The 21,591-nt window shown below is 50.1% G+C and overlaps 1 protein-coding gene across 11 annotated transcripts in view; it reads right to left on the reverse strand.

Annotated features, from left to right (window-relative positions):
* LOC144509035 (CCR4-NOT transcription complex subunit 3-like) overlaps window positions 1-18,148 on the reverse strand; it is an 80,615-nt gene extending 62,467 nt beyond the window's left edge. For 4 of the 11 annotated variants that reach the window (XM_078237307.1, XM_078237304.1, XM_078237303.1 and 1 more), the window contains exons 1-2: window positions 18,049-18,117; window positions 16,788-16,902 (exon numbers count right to left, since the gene is read on the reverse strand). In XM_078237307.1, the coding sequence (XP_078093433.1) occupies window positions 16,788-16,792 (5 nt within the window). In that variant the 5' untranslated portion in view covers window positions 16,793-16,902; window positions 18,049-18,117. The other 7 variants (XM_078237309.1, XM_078237305.1, XM_078237300.1 and 4 more) reach the window with 5 other exon arrangements.
* Window positions 18,149-21,591: the final 3,443 nt, after the last annotated feature.

Here is a 21,591-nt window from a genome sequence, read left to right on the forward strand (position 1 = left end):
AGAGACACACACAGAGAGACACACAGAGACACACACAGAGACACACACAGAGACACACACAGAGACACACACAGAGACACACACATAGACACATACACAGAGAGACACACACAGAGAGACACACACAGAGAGACACACACACAGAGACACACACCGAGAGACACACACCGAGAGACACACACACACTGACACACAGAGAGACGCAGAGAGACACAGAGAGAGAGACACGCACAGAGACACACACAGAGAGACACACACAGAGAGACACACACAGAGAGACACACACAGAGAGACACACACAGAGAGACACACACAGAGAGACACACACAGAGAGACACACACAGAGAGACACACACAGAGAGACACACAGAGAGACACACAGAGAGACACACAGAGAGACACACAGAGAGAGACACGCACAGAGACACACACAGAGACACACAGAGAGACACACACAGAGAGACACACATACAGAGAGACACACATACAGAGAGACACACACACAGAGACACACACACAGAGACACACACACAGAGACACACACACAGAGACACACACACAGACACACACACAGAGACACACACACAGAGACACACACGCACACACAGACACACACACAGGGACACAGAGAGACACACACAGAGAGACACACACAGAGAGACACACACAGAGACACACTCAGAGACACACTCAGAGACACACTCAGAGACACACTCAGAGACACACTCAGAGACACACTCAGAGACACACTCAGAGACACACTCAGAGACACACTCAGAGACACACTCAGAGACACACTCAGAGACACACTCAGAGACACACTCAGAGACACACTCAGAGACACACACACAGAGACACACACACAGAGACACACACACAGAGACACACACACAGAGACACACAGAGACAGAGACACAGAGAGACACACACAGAGACACACACAGAGACAAACAGAGAGACACACAGAGAGACACACACAGAGAGACACACACAGAGAGACACACACAGAGAGACACACACACTGACACACACACTGACACACACACTGACACACACACTGACACACACTGACACACACTGACACACACTGACACACACACTGACACACACACACTGAGACACACACACTGAGACACACACACTGACACACACACACTGACACACAGAGAGACATACAGAGAGACAAACAGAGAGAGAGATAGAGAGACACAGAGAGAGACACACACAGAGAGACACACACAGAGAGACACACACAGAGAGACACACACAGAGAGACACACAGAGACACACACAGAGACACACACAGAGACACACACAGAGACACACACAGAGACACACACAGAGAGACACACACACACTGACACACACACACTGACACACACAGAGACACACACACACTGACACACACACACTGACACACACACACTGACACACACACACTGACACACACACACTGACACACAGAGAGACACACAGAGAGACAAACAGAGAGAGATAGAGAGACACAGAGAGACACACACAGAGACACACACAGAGACACACACACTGACACACACACTGACACACAGAGAGACACACACAGAGAGACACACACAGCGAGACACACACAGAGAGACACACACACACTGACACGCGCAGAGAGACACGCGCAGAGAGACACGCGCAGAGAGACACGCGCAGAGAGACACGCGCAGAGAGACACGCGCAGAGAGACACGCGCAGCGAGACACGCGCAGCGAGACACGCGCAGCGAGACACGCGCAGCGAGACACGCGCAGCGAGACACGCGCAGCGAGACACGCACAGCGAGACACGCACAGCGAGACACGCACAGCGAGACACACACAGCGAGACACACACAGCGAGACACACACAGAGAGACACACACACAGAGACACACACAGAGACACACACAGAGACACACACACACAGACACACACACAGAGACACACACACAGAGACACACACACAGAGACACACACACACACAGAGACACACACACAGAGACACACACACAGAGACACACACACAGAGACACACACACAGAGACACACACACAGAGACAGAGAGAGAGACACACACCGAGAGACACACACCGAGAGACACACACCGAGAGACACACACCGAGAGACACACACCGAGAGACACACACCGAGAGACACACACCGAGGGACACACACCGAGGGACACACACCGAGAGACACACACCGAGAGACACACATATTACAAAACTGCCAATCCTGTATATTCCAGTCAAATCTGATAAACCACACAGACTCTCATTCACTCCCATTTGATCAAATTGCTCAGAATTACAACAGAACTATTATCTTCCTGTGGCCTCACTCTTATCAAATACTGACTAAACTATTTCTACTGACTCCCAAAAGAAACAAACAGAAACACTGGATTTTTAATGGATCAATCCTTTCCTATTCATCCAACCGGGATACAGCAAAACCCACTGTGCAAAATCCCATTTCCCATTGCTTGGAATTGAGAGTACGGAATATTATCCAGCGTTCAATCATTCTGAATGGGACAAACATTACTATCATAGAGAGTTAATGATAAAGGAATGGAAATATATCAGAAAAATATTTCTGGTTGGGGTGAAATTTGCCTGTGTATTTACATGGGAGAGAGAAGTTTCACACTTATACAGTGATCTCTCGGCAAGATTCAATTTATCTTTGGCTTCCATTCAAAGTGATCTGTGGACTGAGTCAGATAATGTTACAAGGAAGTTCATTCAGTGTTCATCTCCCCAGCTATAGTAAAACATTAGTAACTGAGCACATTCATCCCAGTCACAGCGAACAAGAAAAGCTTGCCAACACAAAATCATAATTTGCCTGTGTGAATCACAGAGACGCTGGGTGACGCGGACACCGGGCAGTGCGGGTTACGCGGACGCCGGGTGACGAGGGTTACGCGTACGCCGGGCGACGCGGGTTACGCGGATGCCTGGTGACGAGGGTAACGCGGACATCGGGTGAAGACGGCTACGTGGACAATGGGCGACGCGGGTTACGCGGACACCAAGTGATGCGGACACCGGGTGAAGACAGCTACGCGGATACGGGTGACGTGGACACCGAGTAATGCGGACACCGGGTGAAGATGGCTACGCGGACATTGGGTGACGCGGACACAGAGTGACGCGGACACAAAGTGACGCGGACACAGAGTGACGCGGGTTACGTGGACATTGGGTGACGCGGGTTACGCGGACAATGGCTGACGCAGGTTACGCGGACACCGGGTGACGCGGGTTACGCAGGCATTGGGTGACGAGGGTTACGCAGGCATTGGGTGACGCAGATTACGCAGACATTGGGTGACGCAGATTACGCAGACATTGGGTGACGCGGGTTACACAGACACCGGGTGATGCGACAACCGGGTGACGCGGACATGGGTGACGTGGACACCGGGTGACACGGGTGACGCGGACACTGGGTGACGCGGGTTACACGGACACCGGGTGACGCGGACACCGGGTGACGCGGGTTATGTGGACATTGGGTGACGCGGGTTACGCGGACACCAGGTGACGCGGGTTAAGCGGACACCGGGTGACACGGGATATGCAGGCATTGGGTGACGAGGGTTACGCAGGCATTGGGTGACGCAGATTATGCAGACATTGGGTGACGCGGATTACGCAGACATTGGGTGACGCGGGTTACACAGACACCGGGTGATGCGACAACCGGGTGACGCGGACACCGGGTGACGCGGGTTACGTCTACACCGGGTGACGCAGACACCGGGTGACGGGGACACCGGGTTACGTGGACATTGGGTGACGCGGGTTACGCGGACATTGGGTGACGCGGGTTACGCGGACACTGGGTGACGCGGATACAGGGTGACGCGGGTTACGCGGACATTGGGTGACGCGGGTGACGCGGACACCGGGTGACGCGGACACCGGGTGACGCGGACACCGGGTGACGCGGGTTACGCGGACATTGGGTGACGCGGGTTACGCGGACACCGGGTGACGCGGACACCGGGTGACGCGGACACCGGGTGACGCGGGTTACGCGGACATTGGGTGACGCGGGTTACGCAGACATTGGGTGACGCGGACACCGGGTGACGCGGACACCGGGTGACACGGGTGACGCGGACACCGGGTGACACGGGTGACGCGGGCACCGGGTGACACGGGTTACGCGGGCACCGGGTGACACGGGTTACGCGGGCACCGGGTGACACGGGTTACGCGGGCACCGGGTGACACGGGTTACGCGGGCACCGGGTGACACGGGTTACGCGGACACCGGGTGACACGGGTTACGCGGACACCGGGTGACACGGGTTACGCGGACACCGGGTGACACGGGTTACGCGGACACCGGGTGACACGGGTTACGCGGACACCGGGTGACACGGGTTACGCGGACACCGGGTGACACGGGTTACGCGGACACCGGGTGACATGGGTTACGCGGACACCGGGTGACACGGGTTACGCGGACACCGGGTGACACGGGTTACGCGGACACCGGGTGATGCGGACACCGGGTGACGCGGCCACCGGGTGACGCGGCCACCGGGTGACGCGGACACCGGGTGACGGGGACACCGGGTGACGCGGGTTACGTGGACATTGGGTGACGCGGGTTACGCGGACATTGGGTGACGCGGACATTGGGAGACGCAGACATTGGGAGACGCGGACACCGGGTGACGAGGGTTAGGCTGACATTGGGTGACGTGGGTTACGCGGACATTGGGAGACGCAGACATTGGGAGACGCGGACACCGGGTGACGAGGGTTAGGCTGACATTGGGTGACGCGGGTTACGCGGACATTGGGTGACGAGGGTTACGCAGACATTGGGTGACGCGGGTTACGCGGACACTGGGTGAAGACGGCTACGCGGACATTGGGTGACACGGCTTACGCGGACATTGGGTGACGCAGGTTACGCGGACATTGGGTGACGTGGGTTACGCGGACACCGGGGTGACGCGGGTTATGCAGATACCGGGTGACGCGGGTTACGCGGACACCGGTTAACGCGGGTTACGTGGACACCGGGTGATGCGGGTTACGCGGACACCGGTGACGCGGGTTACGCGGACACCGGGTGACGCGGGTTACGCGGACACCAGGTGACGCGGGACACTGGGTGGCGCGGACACCGGGTGACGCGGGTTACGCGGACACCGGGTGACGCGGGTTACGCGGACATTGGGTGACGCGGACACCGGGTGACGAAGGTTAGGCAGAATTTGGGTGACGCGGGTTACGTGGACATTGGGTGATGCGGGTTTCGCGGACATTGGGTGACGTGGGTTACGCGGACATTGGGTGACGAGGGTTACACGGACACCAGGTGATGCGGGTTACACGGACGCCAGGTGACGAGGGTTACACGGACACGGGTTACGCGGACCTCAGGTGAAGACGGCTACGCGGACATTGGGTGACGCGAGTTACATGGACATTGGGTGACGCGGGTTACTCGTTGGCTGACAAAGGGATGTCTGGTAAGTGGGAGGCTTTCTCTAACACTAAGTGTGTTAACCAGGGTTCAGGGTAAGCACATTCCCCTTAGAGTGAGGGGCAAGGCTGGTAGAAGTAGGGAACCCTGGATGACTCAGGATATTGAGGCCCTGGCCAAGAAGAAGAAGGAGGCACATGACATGCATAGGCAGCTGGGATCAAGTGAATCCCTTGAAGAATATAGGGAGTAGGACTAGAGTTGAGAGAGAAATCAGGAGGGCAAAAAGGCACATGAGATTGCTTTGGCAGATAAGACAAAGGAGAATCCAAAGAGATTCTACAAATGCATAAAGGGCAAAAGAGTAATTAGGGAGAGAGTAGGGCCTCTTAAGGATCACAAAGTCATCTATGTGCGGATCCACAAGAGATGGGTGAGATCCTAAACGAATATTTCTCATCAGTATTGACTGTTGAGAAAGGCTTGGATGTTAGGGAACATGGGGAAATAAATAGTGATGTCTTGAGGAGTGTAAATATAACAGAGAAGGAGACGCTGGAAGTCTTAAAGCGCATCAAGGTAGATAAATCCCCGGGACCTGATGAAGTGTATCCCAGAACGTTGTGGGAGGCTAGGGAGGAAATTGCGGGTCCCCTAGCAGAGATATTTGAATCATCAACAGCCACAGGTGAGGTGCCTCAAGATTGGAGGGTGGTAAATGTTGTGTCTTTGTTTAAAAAGGGCTGCAGGGAAAAGCCTGGGAACTACAGACCGGTGAGCCTCACATCTGCAGTGGGTAAGTTGTTAGAAGGTATTCTGAGAGACGGGATCTACAGGCATTTAGAGAGGCAAGGACTGATTAGGGACAGTCAGCATGGCTTTGTGAGTGGAAAATCATGTCCCACAAATTTGATTGAGTTTTTTGAAGAGATAACCAAGAAGGACGATGAGGGCAGTGCAGTTGATGTTGTCTACATGGACTTTAGCAAGGCCTTTGACAAGGTACCACATGGTAGGTTGTTGCATAAGGTTAAATCTCACGGTATCCAGGGTGAGGTAGCCAAAAGACAGAGGGTGGTTGCAGAGGGTTGTTTTTCAAATTGAAGGCCTGTGACCAGCGGTGTGCCTCAGGGATCAGTGCTGGGTCCGCTGTTATTTATCATTTATATTAATGATTTGGATGAGAATTTAGGAGGCATGGTTAGTAAGTTTGCAGATGGTGGCATAGTGGACAGTGAAGAAGGTTATCGAAAATTGCAGCGGGATCTTGATCAATTGGGCCAGTGGGCTGACGAATGGCAGATGGAGTTTAATTTAGATAAAAGCGAAGTGATGCATTTTGGTAGATCGAACCAGGGCAGGACTTACTCAGTTAATGGTAGGGCATTGGGGAGAGTTACAGAGCAAAGAGATCTCGGGGTACAGGTTCACAGCTCCTTGAAAATTAAGTCACAGCTGGACAGAGCGGTGAAGAAGGCATTCAGCATTAAACTGGAAAGAGTGCAGAAAAGATTTACTAGGATGCTACCGGGATTTGATGGTTTGGGTTATAAGGAGAGGCTGGATAGACTGGGACCTTTTTCTCTGGAGCGTAGGAGGCTGAGGGGTGATCTTATAGAGGTCTATAAAATAATGAGGGGCATAGATCAGCTAGGTAGTCAGTATCTTTTCCCAAAGAGCTGCCTCCTACTCTCTCTGTCCATACCCCTCATAATCTTATACACCTCAATCATGTCCCCCCTCGGCCTTCTCGGCTCCAAAGAAAACAATCCAAGTCTATCCAGTCTCTCCTTACAGCTCAAATGCTCCGTCCCAGGCAACATCCTGGTGAACCTCGATTCCCGGCTTGGGTCACTGTCTGTGTGGAGTTTGCACATTCTCCTCGTGTCTGCGTGGGATTCCTCCCGGTGCTCCGGTTTCCTCCCACAGTCCAAAGATGTGCGGGTTAGGTTGATTGGCCATGCTAAAATTGCCCCTTAGTGTCCTGGGATGTGTAGATCAGAGGGATATGCGAGTAGGGCTTGGGTGGGATTGTGGTCGGTGCAGACTCAATGGGCCAAATGGCCTCTTTCTGTACTGTAGGGTTTCTATGAAAGGTAGGGGAGTCTCAAACTAGAGGGCATAGGTTTAAGGTGAGAGGGGAGAGATATAAAAGGGTCCAAAGGGGCATTTTTTTCACACAGAGGGTGGTGAGTGTCTGGAACAAGCTGCCAGAGGTAGTAGTAGAGGCGGGTAACATTTTATCTTTTAAAAAGGGTTTAGACAGTTACATGGGTAAGATGGGTATAGAGGGATATGGGCCAAATGCGGGCAATTGGGACTAGCTTAGTGGTTAAAAAAGGGGCAGCATGGACAAGTTGGGTTGAAGGGCCTATCCCCATGCTGTAAAGTTCTATGACTCCAGGTAGGCAAGATGCAGATTTGAGGTGATTATCAGATCACCCATGATCTCATTAAATGGCTCGAGGGGCTGAATGGCCTACTTCTGTTCCTTGTTCATAGATGATGTTGGTTGAGGGATCAATATTGATCATGACACTGGGGAGAACTCCCCAGCTTTTCTTCCCAATAGTAACATGCGATCTTTTACAAGGCTGAGAATTATAAAGAATCCTGGGTGTAATGTTTTTGGGGAATATGGTAGAGTGGAAGCTACTATCCCAGGAGTAGGATCAGATAGGTCAGATTCAGATCAGGAAAATGGAGGTAAAACATTTGCTAATGATTTTGAAGATGTTGTGGTAAGACTTGGAATTTCAGGAGTAGCAAAGTTTAAACAGTGTCCAGCAAGGGAAACTGAAGAGGTTGAACTGTTTATACTTCAACGCAAGGAGTATTACAAACAACCTAGATGGGTTAATGGCACAGGTAGACACATGGCAACAGGATGTCATCGCGATAACGGAAACCTGGTTTGAGGGGCAAAACTGGCAGCTCAATATCCCTGGTTTTTGGGTCATCAGATACGATAGAGTGGGAGATATAAAAGAAAGGGGAGTAGCACTAATGGTTAAAGAATCAATTCCAGTTGTGAGAAGGGATGATATACTAAACCGGTCAACAAACAAAGCTTTGTGGGTTGAGCTTAGAAATAAAAAAGGGGCAGTCACACAGGGAGTATACTAGACCCCCAAATAGTGAAAGGGAGATAGAAGAACAAATATTTGGGCAAATTCCTGCCTGCAAGAATGAGAGGGTAATAATAGTACGAAACTTTAACTATCCCAATATCAACTGGGATGCTAACAATATAAGGGGCACTGAGGGAGAAAATTTAAAGCAATATGTCCAGGAAAGTTTTTGCAACCAATTAGTGACAAACCCAATGAGGGGATGCAATTCTAGACCTAGTCTCGGGGAACAAAGAAGGGCAAGTGGGTGAACTGACAGTTGCCAACCATATTGGGGATGGTGATCACAATTCAGTTAGATTTAGCATTACAATAGAAAAGGACAGCGATAAAGCAGGAATAAGGGGGGGGTGGGGGGTGAATTTTGCAGGAATGAGGTGGACTGGACAGCACTGCTAGAAGATTAAATCAGTGGGAAACCAATGGGAAGCACTAAAAAGCAAGATCCTAAAGGTACAAAGTAGACATGTCCCCTCTGAAAATAAGAGCAGTACCTGCCAAATCTCCGCCCCACCCTCAACCCCCCCCACCCTCAACCCCCCCAGCTCCCCCCAACCACACCCCCCCAGCCCCCACAACCACACCCCCCCAGCCACACCCCCCCCAGCCATATCCCCCCCAACCCCATCCAACTCCACCCCACCCCACCACCCCCACCACACCCCAACCCCGCCACCCCACCCCAACCCCGCCACCCCACCCCAACCCCGCCTCCCCACCCCAACCCTCCCACCCCACCCCCCCACCCCACCCCCCCATCGGGTTGTCAAGAAGAATACAGAGGAAGATCAAACAGAAAAACAAATCATACGATAGGCACAAAGAACTAAGCACTGCGGATAGCCTAGACGAATATAGAAAGTGCAAGGACAAAGTAAAAAAGGGAATAAGGAAATTAAAGAGAAGGCATGAAAAAAGAACAGCAAGCAAAGTTAAAGAAAACCCAAAGATGTTTTTTAGTTAAGGAAAAAAACGGGATCTATCAAAGATGAGGAAGGGAACTTGCGTGTAGATGCAGAGGCTGTGGAAAAGAGTTTTAAATTAATATTTTGTCTCCCTGTTTACACAGGAAAGGGATGATGCTGATATAGTAATCCGGGGGAACACAGAGATATTGGATGGGACAAATATAAAGAAATATAAAGAAAGAGGAAGTGTTCGAAGGGTTATGATCCTCGAAAGTTGTTAAGTTGCCAGGGCCAGATGGATTGTGCCTGAGGCTGCTGAAAGCGGTTACGGAGGAGATCGCAGATACTCCGAGGATGATTTTCCAATCCTCACTAGTTAGAGGAGAGGTGCTGGAGGACTAGAGAAATGCAAACATGGTTCCATTGTTTAAAAAGGGATCAAAGAAAATGCTAAACAATTATAGGCCAGTTAGTTTTACGTCAGTGGTGGGCAAATTAATAGAATCACTCCTGAGAGATAGGATCAACTGTCACGTAGAAAGGCATGGACTAGTCAGGGATGGTCAGCATGGATCTGTTAAAGGAATGTCTTGCCTCACAAATCTGATTGAATTCTTTGAGGAAGTGACAAGGAGGATTGATGAGGGTAATACAGTGGATGTTGTCTACATGGATTTTAACAAGGCATTTGACAAGGTCCCACGTGGCAGATTGGTCAAAAAAGTAAAAGCCTGTGGGATACAGGATAATGTGGCAAACTGGATGAAACGTTGGCGCAGTAACAGGAAACAAAGGGTAATGGTCGATAGATGCCCCTGCGAATGGAAAGTTGTTTCAAGTGGTGTTCTACAGGGTTCACTGTTGGGATCCTGACTGTTTTATATATTAACGATTTGGATTTGAACATGGGGGACACGATTAGGAAATTTGCAGGCGATGCAAAGATTGGCCAAGTAGTGGATAGTGTAGAGGACAGCTGTAATCTACATAACAATATCGATGGGTTGGTGGAGTGGGTAGTAAAATGGCAGATGGATTTTAATACAACGATGTGTGAGGTCATGCATTTAGGGAGGTCAAACAGTTATAGGGAATAAACAATAAATGGGAATATACTAAGAGGGTTAGATGAAGTGAGAGATCTCAGCGTACAAGTACACAAGGTCCTAAAGGCTGCAGTTCAAGTAGACAAGGCTGTAAAGAAGGCTTATAGAATGTTCTCCTTCAGTGGCACAGGTATAGAATATAAAAGTAAGGATATAATGTTGGAACTGCATAAAACACTGGTGAGGCCACAAGTGGAGTATTGTGTGCAGTTCGGGCATCACATTACAGGAAGGAGGTAATTACTCTGGCGAGAGTGCAGAGGAGGTTTACAAGAACATTGCCAGGGCTGGAAACGTGTAGCTACACGGAGAGATTGGATAGGCTGGGGTTACTTTCCTTGGAACAAAGAACGTTGCGGGATGGATTGATTTGAGGTGTACAGAATGTTGAGGGGAAGAAATAGGAGGGGACAGGATTAAACTGTTTCCCTTGGCAGACAATTCCAGAACTGGGGAAATAGATTCAGGATAAATCACAGAAGGTGCAAAGGGAACATGAGAAGAACTTTTTGACACAGGGGGTGGTGGGTGTCTGGAATTTGCTGCTTGAATTAGTGGTGGGGGCAGAGATCCTAAATTCGTTTAAGAAGTTCCTAGATCTGCATCTTAAGTGCTGTAAGTTGGAGAGGCTATGGTTCGAGTGCAGGAAGGTAGGATTAGAAAGGGCACCTTACCCTTGGGCTAGCATGGACAAGAAAGGCCAAATGGCCCCTTTTGCTGCTGTAAACTTTCTATGGTTCTAATATCAAAATCTCTCCAATCCTCTGGTACCTCGCCTGTGGCTAAAGAGGATACAAAGATTCTGGCCAAGGCCTCAGCATTTTCTTCCCTCGCCTCTCTCAGTATCCTGGGATAGACCCTATCTGGCCCTGGGGACTTGTCCATCTAAATGTTTTTCAAAACCTCCAATACCTTCCCCCTGTCCTAGAATGTCAACATCAATGGGGACGAAGTAGAAATGGTCGAGAGCTTCAAGTTTTTAGGTGTTCAGATCATCTGATATCCGCCCCCCCCCCCACCCCAGATCACTAACAACCTGTCCTGGTCCCCCCATGCCAACACTATAGTTAAGAAACGCCACCTCTACTTTCTCAGAAGATTAAGGAAATTTGGCATGTCCGCTACGACTCTCACCAACTTTTACAGATGCACCATAGAAAGCATCCTTTCTGCTTGTATCACAGCTTGGTATGGCTCCTGCTCTGCCCAAGACAGCAATAAACTGTGAACTGCTCTCATGAACAAAACTCAGTCCATCAATCAAACCAGCCTCCCACTCATTGGCACTGTCTACACTTCCTGCTGCCTCGGAAAAGCAGCCAGCATAATTAAGGGCCCCATGCCCACCGGACATTCTCTCTTCCACCTTTTTCCATCAGGAAGAAGATACAAAAGTCTGAGGACATGTACCAATCGACTCAAGAATAGTTTCTTCCCTGCTGCTGTCTGACTTTTCTGAATAGACCTACCTTGCATTAAGTTGATCTTTCTCTACACCCTAGCTATGACTGTAACACTACATTCTGCACTCACTCCTTTCCTTCTCTATGAACGCTATGCTTTGTCTGCATAGCGCGCAAGAAACAATACTTTTCACTGTATACTAATACATGTGACAATAATAAATCAAAGCAACTCTTTATCTCAACATGTCCTAGAATATCAATATCCTCCTTTCTATACTCACCTTCTCCTTTGTCAATACTGATGCAAAGTACTCATTAAGGACCTCACCCACCTCATCTGGCTCCACACACAAATTCCCTCCACTATCCTTGAGTGGACCTACCCTTTCCTTAGCTACCCTCTTCCTCTCTATATCCGCATAAAAAGCCTTGGGATTCTCCTTAATCCTGCCTGCCAAGAACATTTCATGGCCTCTTTTTGCCCTCCCCAGTCCCTGTTTAAGTTCTTTCCTGCTATCTCTGTATTCTTCAAGAGCCTTATCCGTTTTCAATTTCCTGAAATTTATCCTTCTTCTTTTTCACTAAGCTCACAATCTCTCGCCATCCAGGATTCCCGAATCTTGCCATCTTTATCCTTCATTTTTACAGGGACATACTTGTCCTGAATTGTTAACAACTGACTTTTAAAAGACTCCCACATATCGGATGTGGATTTACCCTCAAGCAGCTATCCCCTAGCTCCTGCCTAATACTCTGGTAGTTAGCCTTCCCCCAGCTTAGTACTTTCACTCTGGGACTACTTCTATCCTTTTCTACAAGTATCTTGAAACTTATAGAATTGTGATCACTGTTCCCAAAATGGTTCCCCACTGAGACATCAATCACCTGTCCGGGCTCGTTTCCCAGAACCAGCTCTAAGATAGCCCCTTCCCAAGTTGGACTATCTACATATTGCCTCAAGAAGCTCTCTTGGACACACTGAACAAACTCTGCCCCATCCAAGCACCTGGCACTAAAAAAATTCCAGTCTATGTTGGGGAAGTTAAAATCACCCATCACAAAACCCCTGTTGTTCTTACCTCTTCCCATAATCTGCTGACATCTCAGTTCCTCCACTTCATGCTGGCTGTCGGAAGATCTGTAGTACAACCCCAACAGTGTGAGTGCACTGCTCCTGTTCCTGAGTTCTACCCATATGGCCTCACTGCTTGATCCCACCAAGGTGTCCTCCCTCTGTATAGCTGTGACATTCTCCCTACTCAGTAAAGCAACACCCCCCACCTCTTTTGTCACCCTCTCTATCTCGCCTTAAACATCTAAATCTTGGAATGTTAAGCTGCATGTACTGCCCTTCTTTCATCCAAGTCTCCGTAATTGCCACAACATCATAGTTCCATGTAGTAATCCAAGCTTTAAGTTCATCCGCCTTACCTGTCATACTCCTTGCGTTAAAGCAAACACACCTCAGACCATCTGTCCTGTCATGTTTTGTACAGTCTCCCTGTGTTTTATTTCTCTGAGCCTTACTGGACCCGTTCACTGAGTTCTCCACAGTCTCTGTACTGTGGCCCTTTTTGATTTTTGCCTTTGGTTTTTTTTTTGATTTCTGCCTTCCACCTTTCCCCTTACTGCCTTTTGTTTCTGTGCTAGTTTTATGATGATGCCCTAGATTCCAGGTGAAGCTTCTGATCAAATTAATTCTGCTACAAAATCTCTGCACAGTGCCCAATCTCCCCAGAAAGCTCGATAAAGGCAAAGTCTCCTTCAGTGGCCCACATACTCAGACAGCAGTAATTCTCACAAGTTGCTGGATATGAAACAACTATTTCTGTCTCATTCACTCAGCCATCAGTCTTTCCATTTTCACTTTCTCAGATCACTGCTTTTCATCTTCTTCATTCTCATCTCTCATCTTTTCCATCTAGTTTTTTGAATGTTGCGTTTGGAACGTGGACCTCGCTGGCTAGACCAACACTTTTTGCTCTTCACTAATTGCCCTTGAGGTGGTGATGGTGAGCTGCCTTCTTGAATCGCTGCTGTCCGGGTGGTGTAGGTACACACACATTGCTGTGGGGTTTTTCTCAGCGAGGATTTCAACGTTTCTCAACGTCAATGAAGGAACGGAGGTTATAGTTCCAAATCAGGATAGTATGTGGCTTGGAGGGGAACTTGCAAGTAGCGGTGTCCCCATGTGCCTGCTGCCCTTATCTTTCTAGATGGTCGAGACTGCAGGTTTGGGAGGTGCTGTTAAAGGAGCCTTGGCAAACTGACGAAAGCCAATGTGCCGGTGGTGGAGGGAGTGAATGTTTAAGGTGTTGGATGGAGTGGCAGCTGTCAAATCTCCTCGGTAATTCTGCCCAATAAACACATCTCAATCACCAGATGTCATTCCTCATCACAGCTCCCAGCGGAAGTTACCATCGATCCAAGAGTGACGTCCACTCAGGGTCATGAGTTACCGTCATATGACTGAACAGAACAATTCTCATCCCACAGATCTTTCGTCACATGGGACAGGATGTCCTACGAGGTAGAGAGATCTGGAGTGCAAGATTTGCTTCCTTTTTCTTCCTTCTTTGCCTCAGTGTTAAGGTGCTGGAAGTCTCAGCATGATACTTGATAGACAGGTTTCACCACTGAGTGAATGGTAGCAAACTCCTCAGTCATCAATGTCAATGATGCAATGCTTCAAGGAGGACTTCAGAGTGTCTTTGATGTGTTTTCTTTGTCCTCCCCTGGAACGTTGGTCATTTGAGAGCTGAGAGAACAGGATCTGGAGAGGGAGACAAGTTTTGGCCATCCAGCCACAGCGTCCAGACCATCAAAGTTGATTTTGTTGGAATCTTGTCTGACTGCCTGTGGAGTTAGCTTTAAGGACATAGGCATTTGTTCAATATTGTATCTGGAGGATGCAGCAGAGGCACTGCTGATGGAATTTCTCTGGAACTCTTTTGTGTCTTGGCCAACCTTAGCCTTTTGAGAGAGGTGGCTGTCAAGGTATGGCGACATATTCTAGAATCTCTCCTTCAGTGTGTGTGGGAGGTGGAATATCTGGCTGGGCTTGATGTGGAGATGCCGGTGTTGGACTGGGGTGAACACAGTAAGAGTTTTAACAACACCAGGTTAAAGTCCAACAGGTTTATTTGGTAGCAAATACCATTAGCTTTCGGAGTGCAGCTCCTTCGTCAGATGGAGTGGAAATGTGCTCTCAAACAGGGCACAGAGACACAAAAATCAAGTTACAGAATACTGATTAGAATGCGAATCCCTACAGCCAACTAGATCTTAAAGATACAGACAATGTGGGCTGACATGAGTTCTGTTTCGGCAACATTCAGGAACAGGCCAAGTTTCTTAAGAAGACCAAGAATGGAATGTAAATCCACCAAGAGTGGGCACCGACATTGCAGTCATCACAAACTGTAGATCATGTACATCGATGATGGTCAGTGTAGTTCTGACGCGAAGACGATCGAGATCAAAGAGTTTTCCTTCTAGATGTTATTTAATACCGACACAAAACAGCAGCCGATCTTTGAGGTGGTGACCGGCTACTGTTTGGTAATTGTAAATAGGATGGAGGCAAGCACACAGCCTTGTTTGACCCCAGTCTGGGTTTTGAAGACATCTGGTTCAGACCTCCCACTGAAGGCAACTGCAGTCAGATCATCATGAAACAATTGCAGAATTGTGACCAAGTTCCTTGGACATCCAAACTTAGGGAGCACAATGCAAAGAGCCTTGTGATTTAATGAATCAAATGCTTTAGTCTGGTTGATGAATGCAGTGAAGAGTTCCTGGTATTGCTCTCGACACTTTTCTTAGATACCGCCAGATACTATCAGTGAATACATCTTGAGCTTTCGTAATGTTTCAAATAAAAAAGATCCTTCTCACTAATCCCCTAAAATAGTCACTTTACCAAATACCTCGAGGTAAACACAGCTCACCTTAAGGATATTAGAAGTTAAGCTCAGCACCATGCCAGACAGAATGAACTTGTTTATACAGCCCTTCAGGAAGGCCATCTGGAGCCAATGAAACTCTACCGTTTTGAACTCCACTCACTATCGTAACGTAGGAAAAGCAGCAGTCAATCTGTGCACAGCAAGATCCCACAAACCATATTGAAATAAACAGTTTGCAAGTCTTAGATCTTTGAACAGTACCATGAAATATTTTACAGTGTGCGAGTAAGCCACTGCAAATCACTGCTCTAGTTGCTAAATCTCCGAGTAATCACAGGTCCATTCACCAGACTGTTTATGGCTCATTTCAGTTGCCAGTAACCCTGCACCTTCACCCACTTCTTCCCCTGAAAACAGGCCTGTATTTTTCTGAAAGGCAGAAACACTGAAGGGCAATCACTTTGGGTCTTACTCTAGAAAGTTATGTGACAACTGAAACATCAGTGTCTCTCATCTGGAGCACATCCAATAAAGCAAAGAGAGATTGGCACTAAGAGGTTCACAATGTCATCTAGGTTACTAAATACAATGCCACAGATTAGCGCACCCTGTCCCAACTACCATCAGCGCCCCCACACCGGAACTCAGTCTGCTCTGAATACTTTCATTACTCTTCCATGTAAGAGTCACCATTGGTGCAAAATCAAACTGGTGCCAGTTTCTGTGGTCAGTCTCGGACCTCCTTCCCCCAGACAGAGATCCTAATCAAATCCAAACCTTTGCTTCTTACAGATGGGGCAACGCCGCGGAGCTAACCCACCGTGTGCCAAAGTATCACAAAACCCTGAGCAAAACACTGATTTTACTTCATAACAGCCTCGATGCTAAGTTGTTGGCAAAAGTTGTCGCACAGAAGCAGAGGTTCATCTGTGAGTGTCTCTAGCCAGTGAGTGTTAGAGGGGGCAGCACACCTTCTGTATACTGTAAAACAAAGAGTAGGAATGAAGAGTAAGCAGTACTGACAACACAATCCATTGTCGCTGACGGGGGCCTGTCTTGTGCAGTCGGGCCATGAGCAAACTTTCAATTGTGCTAACTAATCAGATTGAGGGAGAAAACCTCTGATTCCAACTCACACCGGATAAACAATCAGAATGTGTGTTACCGTTCCGTGCTGCGAGAAGGGACATGCTTGCGAATCACTCGCTGAAGATGGCGAGTTGCTGTGAATATTGCTCACTGGTGACTTGGCAATGCACAGAATAGATTTTGTCAGCTCCAGTTACCCTTGCAGCAACTGCATTCCAGATATTTACATTAAATATTTTGAGATCTCGCCAGACAAGATGCGATATGAATGCACAGTCTGCCAGTGTTTATCTTTTCTTTCTGTTACCGGCTTCACTCAAGCAATCAGCACGAGAGCAGAAACTTAACAAAGACCTTCAGACTGCCATTGGAAGAGCCCATGCACTCTCTACTTCCCCCGGTGCCCAATCCCTCAGACCCAGGGTCTCTCCATCGCCGGGATGAAGTGAAACACAAGTCGCTGAGTTAGCCGGTGCCGAGGCTGGGCTCGGCGGACCCCGGGGGTAGAGAAATGGCCAGGATCGCCTCATTTCCTTTAGCGGTCAAGCCCCTTCTTTTGTCCCGGTGGTTATCCGGCACGGATTCCTTGTCGTTACTGTATTGCCACGGAGGCGGTGGCGAGACGGTGACAGCGGGACCCCCATCGCCGTTGCCCATGGTAACAATAACCCCCAGTTTGGAGGGCACCGTTACCAAGGCGACGGCGTATTGGCACGGGGGCAAATCCTGGTGCCCACACTCTGGATCCAGAATCTGGGGGCACTTTAGTCAAATCCAGAGCTCAGTCCCAGGGCCTGGCCTTTCTCCCCCTCAGCACTTCCCCCCCCTTCACCCCCTCCCCAAATTGGCCAAGGCCCGGGACCAGGCCACAAAGCCTCGGGCTCTCCTACTTCCTCAGCCCGGAAGCCCAGTCTGGGCCGCACACAGCTGCAACCAAGCGGCCAACCAGCCCGGCCCTGGCACAAAGGGACAATCAAGGTGCAGCGAGTGCAGGAGCGGCGCACAGGCGAGGCCCTGGGAGGTGGCGGCGGGACTTACCGAGCGAGAGAAGCCGATTCCGGGGCCACGGCTAAGACACGGTCACAAAATGGCGGCCAGTCGGCGGATTGTGGCAAAGCGCCCCACCAGCGGCCACTCCGGGAACTGCAGCCCGGCTCCGGTTGAATCCCGCCCCCGGCGGCCACTCCAGGAACTGCAGCCCGACTCCGGCTCAACCCCGCCCCCGGCGGCCACTCCGGGAACTGCAGCCCGGCTCCGGCTGAACCCCGCCACCAGCGGCCACTCCGGGAACTGCAGCCCGGCTCCGGTTGAACCCCGCCCCCGGCGGCCACTCCGGAAACTGCAGCCCGGCTCCGGCTCAACCCCGCCATCAGCGGCCACTCCGGGAACTGCAGCCCGGCTCCGGCTGAACCCCGCCACCAGCGGCCACTCCGGGAACTGCAGCCCGGCTCCGGCTCAACCCCGCCACCAGCGGCCACTCCGGGAACTGCAGCCCGGCTCCGGCGCAACACCGCCACCAGAGGCCACTCCGGGAACTGCAACCCAGCTCCGGCTCAACCCCGCCACCAGCGGCCACTCCGGGAACTGCAGCCCGGCTCAACCCCGCCACCAGCGGCCACTCCGGAAACTGCAGCCCAGCTCCGGCTCAACACCGCCACTAGCGGCCATTCCGGGATCTGCAGCCCGGCTCCGGCTCCGGCTCAACCCCGCGACCAGCGGCCACTCCGGAAACTGCAGCCCGGCTTCGGCTCAACCCCGCCACCAGCGGCCACTCCGGGAACTGCAGCCCGGCTCCGGCTCAACCCCGCCACCAGCGGCCACTCCGGGAACTGCAGCCCGGCTTCGGCTCAACCCCGCCACCAGCGGCCACTCCGGGAACTGCAGCCCGGCTCAACACCGCCACCAGCGACCACCCCGGGAACTCCAGCCCGGATCAAGGCTATCCCCAGCGGCCACCCCGGGAACTGCAGCTCTGCTCAACCCCGCCACTAGCGGCCACCCTGGGAACTGCAGTCCGACTCAGGACTGTCCCCAGCGGCCACCCTGGGACCTGCAGCCCGGCTCAAGACTGTCCCCAGCGGCCATCCTGGGAACTGCAGCTCTGCTCAATCCCGCCACCAGCGGCCACCCCGGGAAGTGCAGCCCGGCTCAGGACTGTCCCCAGCGGCCACCCCGGGAAGTGCAGGCTGTTACTCTAATGAACAATGGAATAATAATGGGGTCATTCAGTCTCATCTACAATCTCTAAAGGCTCCAAAATCGATGGTCCTGGCCAGGGGGGGCAAATAGCAACAAAAAACTTGGGGCAAATCAGCCTAATTATATATCCAAGAGCTGAAAGAACTGGGTCAACGGGTATAGTTTATAATTATACTCAATTAATGTATTAATTAGACTTAGTTCCTCCAGGTCACTAATGCCCTTCAGGGAGGGAAATCTGCCATCCTTACCCGGTCTGGCCTCCATGTGACTCCAGAGCCACAGCAATGTGGTTGACTCTTATCCAATCTCTGAAATGGCCGAGCAAGACACTTAGTTCAAGGGGCAATTAGGGATGGGCAATAAATGCTGACCAGCCAGCGACGCCCATGTCCCACAAATGAATTTTAAAGTCCTGTGCGGGACAATGGGCAGCAAGACTCCAGCCCAGACCCATCGGAATCTCTTTCACTCCACCCCAGCTGGTTGGAGGTTCAACTTCAGCCCTTATTCATAAGTTCATAAGATACAGGAGCAGAATTAGGCCATTTGGTCCATCAAGTCCACTCCGCCATTCAATCATGGCTGATATGTTCCTCATCCCCATTTTCCCGCCTTCTCCCCATAACCCTTCAACCCATTCCCAATTAAAAATCTGTCCAACTCCTCCTTAAATTTACTCACTGTCCCAGCATCCACCGCACTTTGGGGCAGCGAATTCCACAGATTCTCCCTTTGGGAGAAGTAGTTTCTCCTCAACTCTGTTTTAAATTTGCCACCCCTTATCCTGAGACTATGACCTCTCATCCTAGAATGTCCCACAAGAGGAAGCATCCGCTCCACGTCTACTTTATCCAGATCTTTTATCATCTTGTATACCTCAATTTGATCTCCCCTCATTCTTCTAAATTCCAGAGAGTATCGGCCTAAACTGTTCAATCGCTCTTCATACGACAAACCCCTCCTCTCTGGAATCAATCTAGTGAACCTCCTCTGAACTGCCTCCAATGCCACTGCATCTTTCCTCAAAGTAAGAAGTCTCACAACACCAGGTTAAAGTCCAACAGGTTTATTTGGTAGCAAATACCATAAGCTTTCAGAGCACAGCTCCTTCGTCAGATGGAGTGAATATCTGTTCTCCAACAGTGCACAGACACAGAAATCAAGTTACAGAATACTAATTAGAATGCAAATCTCTACAGCCAGTCTTGATTTCTGTGTCTGTGCACTGTTGGAGAACAGATATTCACTCCATCTGACGAAGGAGCTGTGCTCCGAAAGCTTATGGTATTTGCTACCAAATAAACCTGTTGGACTTTAACCTGGTGTTGTGAGACTTCTTACTGTGTTCACCCCAGTCCAACGCCGGCATCTCCACATCATGACTACCATCTTTCCTCAAATACAGGGAACAAAACTGTGCACAATACTCCAGATGCGGCCTCACCAATGCCTTGTATAGTTGCAACAATACTTCCTTCCCTTTATATTCTATTCCTTTAGCTATAAATGCCAACATTCCATTCACTTTCTTTATTATCTGCTGTGCCCGCATGTCCTGTCATCCTCCGTCTGATTGTGTCCATTCCAGTGCCACCCGGGCAGGGTGTACATCTGGGAGATGAAGAATGTGCCCTGCCAACCTCAGTTGTCCCTCCATCATTCTCTGTAGCATTTCCTCATGAGTGATTCTCTCCCTCCATATGATGTTCGCATCATATGGTGAACCCATATTCTCTTCCATCTTTCACTGGTACAGATTGGGGCCGATGCTACAGTGGACAAGTAGAGAGGCAGCTCCACAGCTGAGCTGATGTTATTGGATAGCCACATATTATATGATAATGTTGTATGATGTAATAAATAACTGGTGCACCATAGTGGAGGAGGTCATGTGGCACAGTGGGTTAGCCCCCTGTCTCTGAGCCAGAAGCTCCGGGTCCGAGTCTTACACCCAGGACATGATGGCCAAGGAAGATGCCTTCATAACGCGGTCAAACAGGTCGATTGTCAATTTGCAACATCCTTCTGACATACGCCAATGGCTGGTGGTAAGAGTGGGAGAGACTCCTGGTCAGCCATGTTTGATGTGGAGTGGCTGCCCCCTCAGATGCTGCCCGACCTGCTGACTACTTCCAGAATGTTAGACTTTTGTTTCAGATTTTCAGCATCTGCAGTATTTTGCTTCTGTTTGTTGGCCTGGATTAAGTCTGCGGTGGATTTGATACCTTCTCTATCCAACTCTGCCAGGTTCGTATTGCTAAAGTTACCTCTGACATCAAAGGGTGATTCCAGAACAATTATCAAAACAGCCCTGATCTCCAGGAGAATCTGTCGACACTGCAGGAACACTCAGTTCAAACTTCCTCCCAAACAAACTGT

Source organism: Mustelus asterias, chromosome 21 (genome assembly GCF_964213995.1).
Source record: "Mustelus asterias chromosome 21, sMusAst1.hap1.1, whole genome shotgun sequence".
In the NCBI taxonomy this organism is placed as follows: Eukaryota; Metazoa; Chordata; class Chondrichthyes; order Carcharhiniformes; family Triakidae; genus Mustelus; species Mustelus asterias.